Source organism: Chenopodium album, chromosome 11 (assembly GCF_948465745.1).
Source record: "Chenopodium album chromosome 11, dcCheAlbu1.1, whole genome shotgun sequence".
Lineage (NCBI taxonomy): Eukaryota > Viridiplantae > Streptophyta > Magnoliopsida > Caryophyllales > Amaranthaceae > Chenopodium > Chenopodium album.
In genome coordinates this window covers 2,174,352-2,186,260 of record NC_137844.1, presented here as the reverse complement: position 1 = coordinate 2,186,260, position 11,909 = coordinate 2,174,352, and the positions used below count along the sequence as shown (strand labels likewise).

Here is an 11,909-nt window from a genome sequence, read left to right as displayed (position 1 = left end):
ATGCGAGGTTGAGAAAATCTGCCCCGTCGCTCGATCGGGCCCGAGAGTTGATATTTTCGCAGAGGTTCTCTAGCCCGATCAGTCCTGGGTGATTTCTGGTAGACCTGATCAATGGGCGAGCCGGGCCGATGCATAAAAAATCTGCTCATTTCTCGGGTCGGGCCAAGCTTCGGGCCAAAATTTTCAAGCCCAAACCCACCCAAAATGGCCAAGCCGTGCGGGCTTTTCGGGTCGGGCCAAAAAAATGAACTAAAATAGCATAAAAAAGCATTCCCAAGCCCGACCAAAAAAATAAAAAATTAGGGCTGGGCCTGATTTGGGCCAAAAAATGCCGCCCAAATCGGGCCGGGCTAGTTTTGATCAGCTCTAATTTCTGGGTTCAACGCTGCTTGATTTTGACGGTTAAGTTGATGGGTTTTGCTCTATAATTATGTACTATGTATATGATGGAAGTTAGAGAATGAAAGATAAAACAGTAACTTCTCCATTTTTCATTCTCTTGGTTGCAAAGGTTTCTTTAATTATTATCATCACAAATCACAAAGCTTATTTACATTGTTTTGTAATCATCTTACTTGTTTGCAATTGGCCTTTGTTGTATCTCTTGAGTAAATTTTCGTGATACTCGGTTATAGTATAGGGTCGAAATTATACTTTTGGGAAAGTGATCCAGTTCACGCCTCAAAGAATTTTCCGTTAATTTTGTTTGCTTTCTCTGTTATGTTTTGGGCATTTTGATGTAAACGGGAAAACAATTTTTCCAGCACATGATTTAAACAGTAAGCAATTATGCTTAAATGAATGTTCAATTTCCACTTTATTCAATTTAATTGCAATTACAATAGTTCACTTCAACATTATGATCATAACCATTACACACATCAGTACACTTAATTTAAAAACAGAATTGAGAATTTTTTGTTGGTGCACTAGTAGAAAAAACCTCATTTGTAACGGGCACAATTAAATTCGTTACAAAAGTGTTTTTGTAACTGGCAATACTCATGATTATGCAAATAGAGGGCTACTTTCTATGTGTGTTCTAAGTATCAAATTTATACAACAAATTGGGTATAACGGCTAGTTTACCCTTAAAAAAAATCAAAAAAGGTAAAACTAACTAGCCACTATAACTCATTAGGTCTGAGGTATATTGTGTAATAATTTATATAAGTAATGACATTTCATGAAAAATCAAAAGTAGTCGGTGGCATTTGGTGAATTAAGAATTGCAGTAACGGATAGCTAACGGCCAGAGCTCATTAATGGCATGCCATGGCAATATACTGTTTGTCAGTGACATTTGGTGAATTTTGAAAAATCCGATGACATTTGATGAATTTTTAAAGTACTCAGTGGCATTTGGTGATATAGCCGTTGTTCTAATTAAGAAAGTAATGAAATATAATTTTCACTGCTTCAACTTCCCTTCGCACTATCATTTCCTCTTTCGCTCGTTTGTGGGCATTGTGGCGCTGCTAACTGCTATTCATGGCTTTCATCATTCGAAGACGTTTTTCTGATGCACCATCAATTGCAGCTTCTGCAATAACGGGTAACAAGCTTTCATCTTTATTTCATGTATATCCTTCCGAACTTACTCCCAGAAAAACTACTCTAAAATCAATGTCTCAATCTAAAGAAGGTACCCAATTGCTTCAATGGTTAAGTATTACTTGCAAATCAGGCAATATCACTATAGAAGAAGCAATTTCTTTATTTGATCATATGATTCATTCACACCCCACCCCACCAATTTCGTCTTTCAATTGTTTGTTGGGTGCTATGGTTAAAAATAAGCAATTTCATCCTGTTATTTGCTATTATAAAAGATTGAATTCAATTGGGTTGATTCCCAATTTTATATCCTTGAATACTGTGTTGAATTGTTATTGTAGTATGAAATGTACTAGTGCTGGGTTTTCGGTTCTAGGGTTGATTTTAAAGAAGGGTTTTAAGGCAAATGTGATGACATTAAACTTTTTGGTTAGAGGGTTGTGTTTGGAGGTCAAAATTGGTGAAGCTGCAGCTTTGTTTAGGAAAATGGTGCATTTGGGTTGTAAGCCAAATGTGGCTACTTGTGGGATTTTGATCAATGGGTTGTGTAGGACGGGGAATGCCAAAGCCGCGTTGCGGTTGCATCGAGAAATGGGGAATGGGAAACTTGGTTTTGGTTTTAAACCTAGTTTAGTGTCTTATACTGCTCTTATTGATGGTCTTTGTAAAGCAGGATTTGTGCATAAGGCGAAAACATTGTTCATGGAAATGAAATCTGAGGGTATTTCTCCCGATGTTGTGGCTTATAGTTCTTTGATTGATGGGTTTTGTCATTTTGGGACATGGAAAGAGGCGATAAGACTTTATAACGAAATGTTGGACCAACGTATCCAACCTAATGTGGTGACGTTTAATATGCTCATTAGTGTGCTTTGCAAAGTTGGCAAAGCAAAAGAAGCGAAAGGACTGTTAGAGAAAATGAAGCAGCTAGGTGTGCTTCCTGATGTGTTTACACATAACACACTTATAGATGGCCTCTGTTTACTTGGTAATGTTGATGGTGCAAGAGAAGTGTTTGACTTATTAGCAAGTAGTAGTGATGGTTGTGATGTAATTAGCTACAATACTTTGATGAATGGATATTTTAGAAACCGGAATGCAGATGAAGCAATGAAGTTATATGAAGATATGGTTAGTAAAGGAATTAAGCCAACAATTGTAACAATGAATACCTTGCTAACTGGTCTTCTTAGAGGTGGAAGAGTTGAGGATTCTGGAAGAATATTTGGTGAGATAAGAGATCTTGGCCTTGCACCAAATTCAGTTACCTATACCATATATTTGGATGGGCTTTGCAAAAACGATTGCCTTCAAGAGGCATTGGAACTTTTTAGTACTTTAGAAGCTCGTGGATCTAAGCTGGAAGTCAGGACCTATAACTGCCTCATTGACGGGCTTTGTAAAGCGAAAAACTTTGAAGCTGCCAAAGAGCTGTTCTCTAGATTACCATCTGTTGGTTTGCAACCGACAATTGTAACCTATGGAGCCATGATCCATGGGTTATGCATGGAAAGCAAATTAGAAGAGGCTTACAGTTATTTAGGAGAAATGAAAGAGAAAGGGTGTGCCCCTAATGATTTTATATTCAATACCCTTATGCATGGATTTTGTAAGAAAAATGAGAGCAAGATGGTGGTGGAGCTTCTTCAAGAAATGAAGAAAAGAAAACTTTCACCAGATTTATTCACTGCTTCTATAGTGGTAGATTTACTTTCTAAGAACAAAGATCATAAGAAGTTGCTCAATATGCTACCAACCTTTCCCATGCAAGCATCAGCAAAAAAGTCCTGATGATCTGACTAGGCTACAAAATTCTTTCTCTTCTTACTTCTTTGAAAGTGAGATTTGTCTACAGAGTAGCTGCTCTCTACGGCAGATTCGAGCCTACATTTAACAGATTGCCATGGCCCACCCATCATAGACCTAAGAAGCTGATTCTTATTTCAGTAGTCTTGGTGACTTCATTTGTAATATGTACACAGGCAGTCATTTTCTTGGACAATTTGAGCACATCTGGTAGGGTCATAGGGTGGTACTTGGTAGCTCCTGTCTCCTTCGTAGTATGCCAGTTTATGTGCTTCATAAACTGACAAGGTTGAGGATGCCCACCTCTGTCAATTGTAGGCTAAAATAATCTCATTTGGATGCATATTAGTTCTTTGTAAAGCCATTGGTCCTATGTAGCAGTGAAAAAAATGGAGGCAAAGTGACCGAGAACAATTGGAGGCTGCCTATTTTCTTACCTGAGTTGGTATTACATGATATCAAGCTGTGATGTACATTATCGCTGTCACTCTGTAGGTATAAAAGTTTTTGGCTTTCCTCACATGATTATTTTGACTGTAAATGGATGTGGGTTTTTACACTTCTATATGTACCAGAGACTTGCAACGTGGCCCATGGAAATCATGCTATGAGAACAACTGCTTGATCAAACTTGTAAGTTTACTGGTACTTTAAGAATAAATCAATCTCATTAATATTTTCACTTATGACAGATATTTATCAATCTTAGTAGACTATCTGCACAATCAAACTGATTCAGACATTCCCTATGCATGTATTGCTCGGATCATGTATGTTCATTTTAAAATTCTTTTTCTTGCAGTTATATCTGAGTTGCATGGTCAGCCTTTTAATGCAGCATAAACTGGTTGTTTATTTTGCTGCAGCTGTAGCAGTGAGTCTTAAGATAGGAATGTGAGGAGTGTGGTGATCAAAGTAGCATAGGTATGAACTCTAAGGTTCACAAAAAGCAAGTCTTACAAATATTGTTATGTCCAAAAAAAAAAAAAAAAAAAAGACCCTTAAATTTATTGCTGATAGAAATTTACAGTGGCCCTAGCGGCCTTAGTGGGAACCACAATCCAGAATGTCAATAGTGAATTGGTTTGCCTGTTACCCTCATCCTTAGTTTACTTGGAAGAAGATGTCAGTATTAGAATGAAAAGTGTCTTTAATGGCCTCTAAGAATTCTTACAAACTTAGTTAAAGCTCATCAATTGCTATAAGCTATAAAATAGTGTGCATATAATGATATGAAATTGCATGTAAAGTCTAGACTGGCCCTTTGGTGATGAGAGTATGTAATATTGTTTGTTAACTATTGTAAATATTTGTCATGTCACGTGTCATGTGAGGTGACAAAGTTTTACACTGGTTGTCATTGGCCTACCGTAACCCTCCTCCTTTATCCAGGCTTGGGACTGGCAGCGGGAAACCCACTGGCTGTCACTGGCTCACTGTCACTGTAAATAATTCAGTTATAAAAATCTGATTGATTGTAAGAACACTGAGATAGTATTCCTCATTTCTGTTGATTGATGTAATATAATGCTCTCTCTCAGAGCTTCTATTTAGCTGCAGTTCTCCAAAATTCAAAGTTTCTGAGGTGACAATATGTAACACTAGGATTTTTTTTTTTTTTTTTTTTTTTTTTTTTTTTTTTTTGCTTGCAAGACCTTGTTTTACCAATTTAGAAAATCAGAATTTGCCTGCACAATGAATTGCTTCTGGAATGTTTGATGTCCATAATTGGCTCGATGTCTGGGGCTATTGACATTCTTGAAAGAAACAAAAAGGCTATGAAAATGTTTGAACTGATATTAAGTAACTGGAGAGGAGACCAACTAAGAGCCTAGAGGGTTCAAATAGCCTGAGGAGTCTTTAGTTCACAGTCACTTTCTTGAGCAGAGTCACTTCTGTTGCCAAATTGATAATATTAAAGCCTGTGTGGTTCAACTAGAATTTGAGTGGTGTTAGATAAAGTAAAGGAATGTATTCTATTCTCTTATTGAAGTTGTTTGGTTATTGTTTCTAATAATTGATTCCTCAAGCTCTGTTCTTTACACCGCTGCCTTAGCATGACTCTGCTTCACATCCTTTTGCATGTCACCGACCATCCTCTCATCTGCTTAAAGTCATACTATCTCTAATAAAGATAACTACTGCTCCTTTCTCCTTGATATTATAATTGATGTATTGTCAACCATGGCTGCTGAGTCTGGGTGTGGGGAATTCATCAACTCTACGGCCAGATGTGGGCCATATGGTCTTAGTGGTGATGGACTCAACCCTTGATCAACTTGCTTGGTGTTGTGGGTATTGTCTATGATTCGTTGCAATTTGGCGTGATATTGTGTTCTCTCTTCTCCCTTTCCTCCCGAGGATTTAATCTTTTCTCTCTCTTGTCTCATACTGATTTCCATTCATAATATTCTTGTGTGATAATCTAATTAAAGATTTCATGCTATTTTTTTTTTTTTTTTTTTTTTTTTTTTTTTTTGTTGTTGTTGTTTTCTGAGGTGTAATCTAGAAATTGTGTAAATTGGCTGGGTTGGTCACATGAGAGAGTGGGAGTGATGCTATGGGGGGAGTGGCTTTTGTGACTTGGGTTTGGAATGCATCGTGCAATGGAGACATTGTGTTTTAAACCTTGACAATGACAAGAGTCTAAAATTGAAAGTTTGAACAAGCACTGAATAATAAAGTTTATCATTCCATTTCCAAACTTAATAATCATCCATCAAACAGCTTTTCAGAGTATTTGTAATTGATTTCAGAATATTTAGTGCAGTAATGTGCATGGGGCGATTCAATAATGCCAAAACTTTTTATGAATTGCAATGGCCGGAAGAATTTTATACCGGATGCCATTTTCTTAGGCCTCAAGTCAGTTGAATTGACAAATGCATCAGTTTATAGATAAGCGGCTTATTCAATTCGTATTCATAGATGCACAAAATGACCTTGTTTTCTTCTTTGATGCAGCAACTTCTTTTGAAAAAACCAATAGAGAAGATCAATTTGCTCTTAGCTGCATATGGGACAAAGGGTGAAAGGGGTAGCAAATTCCCTGATGTCTTTGTGAAGGTTCTGCATGCAAATGCTTACCAAAGATTTTTGGTTGTGTGAGGAGGGAGTTTTGCAGTTTGGCATACGTGGAAAATAACTTCTGGGTCGAGAAAGGCAGTGTTCCCACTGACTGGATATCTTTCAGCAATGTCTAGCGAGTGACCTTGTATGTTGTATCATAGGCATGCCTGGTGATTTATTTCGGAAATGGTGACATATATGGAAGATTCAGTGTGCTCAGGTTAAGGGTAAATTTTCCGTAATCAAATTTATACTGTAAATATGTAATAGATCTCCTTTTCAGTACAACTGTCTGTGTATTATGTTTACTTCTGCTTGACACAATGACACTGGTGCAGAACTGCGGAAGTATCATTGTGACAATGATGTAACATTATACTAAAACATTCTCAATCTATAACTTTCCAAACTGTGCATTGAAAATCTTCTTGTATGCCTATATTATGCTGTTGCCTGGAAATTATTGACATTTATCTCATTTCAGCGGAATTGGTAACGAATATCTGCCTGCTCTTTACCGCCACACCCCAGCACTGCGCTGGAAGCTGCAAAATGTTTTACCTGAAACTCACAACAATCCAGATTGACTGCAACCTTCTTTTTTTTTTTTTTTTTTTTTTGTTTGAAGGGAGATTGACTGCAACCTTTAACTTTACACGATACGGAGTAACACAAAACATAAATCAAGCCAAATTGACTGAATATTTGCCAAATCGTGCCTTTAATCAATTAATCACTATAATTTTTGATCTATTTTGTGAACAACTTGAAGAATCAACTTGAAACCAAACACAAACACAAACACGACCCATTCATACAATCGTCAACTCCTGAGACGTACATGCCTGCAGTCTCAGCAGAATTCTTTTTTGGACTAATATTCTTGTAGTTAGTATATCCAAGACTTAAACTCTGCAAGTTTATGAGAAGTTACTGACATTGCAAGCTGTCAATCTGTCATATCTTCCTATGATACATAATACATCTAGCATAATGTTCTTGTACTTGATTATTATTGTGTGATTTAAATTTCCTTCACATTGTGACAAATAAATTAATTGCTATGTAACGAAAATAAATTATGTTTTCTGCTCTTTTTATATACGAACTTCCTGAAGAACATGACCCACATGTATCATTACTAGTAAAATTCACATGCAATTGACAACTTTCCTTGTATCATTCGAGCAATTTCTGTTTCAAATGCATGGAAGTTGCAAAATATTAAGTACAAAAGTTAGAAAAAAAAAATACAGGTACTACATTTATTTCATATTATTTGTACAATATTTATAAACACTATTTTAGAAGAATAATGTAATAGCTAATCAATCAATAAATTATGTGTATCATACCCATCCTAGAAACTTTGTAATACATTCTTTATTTCAAAACAAACTTTTCGAGTTTTTAATATATTACAAAGTTTCTAGGATGGGTATGATAAATTAATTCAATTTGTTAACTATTAAATTCTTTAATTTTATCTAACATACTACGGAGTACTGTATAATATGTGTGCATAACCTTATAACATACGTACCTTGGTTCAAAATGCCTACCGTTTTATCATTGATCCTTCGAGTAATAAAAACAAAAACTTGTGTTTTCAAATTAAAAACTGTAAAAAATACTGCAAATGATTTGCTTTCTTTTGCAAAATTATATGAAGTCAATCTCACAGCTGACAAATTAGATTAATTAAAAAAAAAAAATTGTCAACAATTAAAGCTACAAGATTCAAAGTCCATACATAACAAACAAAGTAATTCTTATTGACTTTTAACACTTCTTGCAACACCCACCCTTTGACAGCAGATCGAATGTTCACATTTTCTTGAAACTCAAAACATACAAACCCTGAATAAAGATAAATAAATAAACAAAATAAATAAATTCCAAAGCCAAAACATTATTGTTAATGCCTTTCTAGAATTATAAAATAACCAAATATATTCACACCTTAACTGAAGAAGATGAGAAGACCACGTTTTGGACTTGAACAAAGAATGAAACCACATTTTGATTAGTAAAGGAAGCATAAAACATTGATTTTATTAAAGAAACTCACTTTATATGTTTTGCTCGAAATAGCATGCATCTGCTAATGTTGCTAGTAAAGTTGTGTACATCTGAACCTTCTTAGAACCTGTCAGTGGTGAAATTTATATTGATAGTTACGTTGTAGATTTATACTCTGTAATAGTATTCACCATATTAAAGATTAACCTACATGTGTATGTTGAGGGGAATGAAGCCTGGTCCGAAATCATTCATATTAAGAATCAATAACCGAAAGACTTCGAGCCAGACAACATTCCCCTCAACCATGATTCACAATAAGGAAAAGTTTGAGTTTGAGTGTGAGAGAGAAATGGAATGAGAATGAGAATGAGAATTAGGTCTACTATTTGTTCCATGCATTATGATCTATCAATATTTTTGAAGTTGTAAATTAAAGGTGTGAAGTCCATCCTCCCTTTAGGCCTTTATATGTAAGAATAAGTTCTTTTTTTTATAAAAAGTTTGTGACACATGAAAATAAGTCCACTTTCTACAGCACCTCAGAAAAATGCCTTGTTCACACGCAAAAGTACGTTATTTGATTTTTTTTTTTTTTCTTCTTAAAATACCTTATATATATATATATATATATATATTTATCAGTTGAAAATTTATGCAGGGAATTAATTTATCATTATTCTGACTTATTGTTGACATAATTAGTTAATTATTAATTAAATTACTAGTTTGACTTCATTTCTTTTGGTTGTCACTAAACGATAAGTTGGACTACTTCATTTGTTACATTTACATTACTAATAGTTAGGTAATTTGTACTCTTTTCCCACTAGCTGCTCAATATATTGGACGTGTAACAAAAAATAAAACCAGTTTTTTCTGTATATTGGACCGGTATTCTATGCACCCTTCAATTGAAAAATACTTATCGACGGAATAATTATATGAAGCAATCTTTTCAAGAATGATAAAAAAGTAAAGGAAACAACTGTATTCAAACAAGAAAGTTTAGAAGGTTATTAAAAAAGATATTTTTTGATAAAGAAATAATTTATAATTTTGTATGAATTATTAAGAAGAATTTGTCTATTGTACATATATAATAATATGGTGTTTTTTTTTTTTTTTTTTTTTTTTTTTTTTTTTTTTTGTGAATAGTACGTATTAATATGATAAATCATGGTTTAAAGAGCTGATATTCAATTCAATGTTACAATTATGTAAATTGGCCAATAATATAGACCTATTCATTGGTATGTTTTTGTACCAAAACCAATTAGAGAGTGTCAATGATGATAAGAATTCCAATTTAGACTAAAGGTGTAGATTCCCTTTGTGGCAATATAATTGCAATCCATTCCAATTTAAGAAATATTACTCCTAATTTACTACCCTATATTATAGTGTCACTATCATTGTTAAAATATTAATAGACCCTTTAATTCAATTTCAACAAAATGAGGTCTGCTTAATTGCTAATTTCAATTATCGGGCTATCAATCTTTTTTAAGGGGAAGAACTAACCATGTATTTGGTAAAATTTAATTTAGAGACCTTTTGCTTAATGACCAAATTTTATATAACCTTCTATTTCATAATCCATCTGCAGTCAAAGTATACTTTTACCTTAATTCCGTATTTCCATTCCAATCCATTAAAAAATAGTAGTCACGCCAAAATTCGTATACAGGAGGTACATCATATTGTACAATTTACAGCATATTTAGTCACTTAACTTTATTTAAATTTAACTAATTCGCATGCGCAAAGAGGTGGTAAAGTTTATCATATATGACGTACAATAATACAATACACCTGTTATATAAAAGTACAAGAGTTACTTAATCGGTCGAGGAGGTAAGTTGTATGTCTTCATAGCTAAAAGGAATAAAGGATGAATGAAGAGCACAGAAGAATCCAATAATAATACAAATTAAATATAATTTCAGACAAAAACACATGACTTTCTATTCAAAGTTAGACTATTATACTTGTATAACATAACTAATAAATACATAAAGAAGTTTTAAAAGCTATAATATCTACTGTTATTTTCCATTTTTTTTTTCAGACTTTTATCCTGTAAGCCTTTTACCTCAAAAGGGCATTGAAAGGGTTAAGCTTGGCATTTAAGCTTGGCATCAAATTAGCTCTCCATGTCTTTGCTCTAGTGGGAAGTAAAAGATATATTCTTTTTATTGCAGAATCAAAATATTTTATTAATTGACATATTTCTTAACTTACTCATAAAACAAAGTTATGTCAAACCTTTCAAAAGTACAGTGAATTATTTCCTTTAATTTTTGTTGTGCTCATTTTTCAAGATTTTATTTCAAACCCACTAATCAAGATTTCAATGACATGAAGAATTTTACTTAAAACAAACAAATGATATTGCTTGATTGTATACAAAAGTCATGTGAGTGTTGAGGTGAAACTGACCTGACTTATTAAGTTCACCATTACTTCTATTCAGTTCCTCTAATTTCTAACTATAATAATTAATAGGTTTAATTTAGGATTGTTACTCTTATAAAAAGTGATTTAAACAATCATTTGTTTATAATGTCACCCGATATCTATTAGAAATCTCCCCTTTGCGAATAGAGACCTTCATATACGATCTGGTAAAAATGGGTATATATGTTCTATACGATACTCGTTGTCTACTGACAAGTTTAAACCAAATTCCATTATAGTTCAAGTTGAAACTCACCTTGTGATTTTAAGGTCACAACTTCGAGCCCCATCAATTACTTTTGATTAGGAGTATAGAAATTTCCTTACCTCCCCCCTTAATTTACTCTCAAGTGTTGACCTGCGGAGCTGGACTGGCTTAACCTGTGAGAGGTGCCGGTTCAATAGAGTCTTTCATCTTACTTAAATAAATAATAATAATAAAAAATATACTTCAAGTTCATCCACCTCTTCTATAAAAGCCGTTATAGTAAGGAAATATTACACTATTTTACTTAATATGGAGTATGTTAAAGTAAGCTAAAATTCACCATCATCATTCTAAACCTTTCTTTGGTAGTGACACGAAAAATTACTTGTTATATGATACTAGTGCACAGATGGTAACTGTGACCAAGTGTCACAATTTTAGTGTCAATTATCATCATTATTCCAAAGCCATTATTTTAAAACTTTGAAGCCCATACTTGCAGGGTAAACTGTAGCACAAGGGATAATACATTAATAGACAAATTTTACTAAAATTAGTAGAACATTTTACTTTGCTTTCGTTCAATAATAATTCCTAGTGTAATTGGGAAAAAAAATTGACTTTAACAATAGTCAAGCATATTGAAAATGATTTATTATTCATAATATTATAGGTTCTTACTTCTTAGACAAAAATGATGATGGTATGACTAGTATGTAAATCTGATTATATTGTACATTCGTGTATACAACATGACATAGAATAATAAGGTCATTTAGGCCATATA

General features: G+C 33.7%; 1 protein-coding gene and 1 long non-coding RNA gene across 2 annotated transcripts; one reads left to right on the top strand and one right to left on the bottom strand.

Moving 5' to 3' along the window:
- The first annotated feature begins 1,450 nt into the window (after positions 1-1,450).
- On the top strand, positions 1,451-6,883 carry LOC145567133 (uncharacterized). The gene is made up of 3 exons (XM_081626370.1): positions 1,451-3,858; positions 3,939-3,996; positions 6,328-6,883. The coding sequence occupies exon 1, from the start codon at positions 1,492-1,494 to the stop codon at positions 3,346-3,348; it is 1,857 nt and encodes a 618-aa protein (XP_081482496.1). The 5' UTR covers positions 1,451-1,491; the 3' UTR covers positions 3,349-3,858; positions 3,939-3,996; positions 6,328-6,883.
- A 1,302-nt stretch (positions 6,884-8,185) lies between these two features.
- LOC145567134 (uncharacterized) lies at positions 8,186-8,840 on the bottom strand. The gene is made up of 2 exons (XR_014095507.1): positions 8,395-8,840; positions 8,186-8,292 (listed from the first exon to the last, which is right to left on the bottom strand). It is a non-coding gene; the product is annotated as an uncharacterized LOC145567134 (long non-coding RNA).
- Between the last annotated feature and the right edge of the window lie 3,069 nt (positions 8,841-11,909).

Coding starts and splice junctions, on each gene's coding strand:
- LOC145567133 (XM_081626370.1), top strand. CDS start 1,492: ATGGCTTTCATCATTCGAAGACGTTTTTCTGATGCACCATCAATTGCA.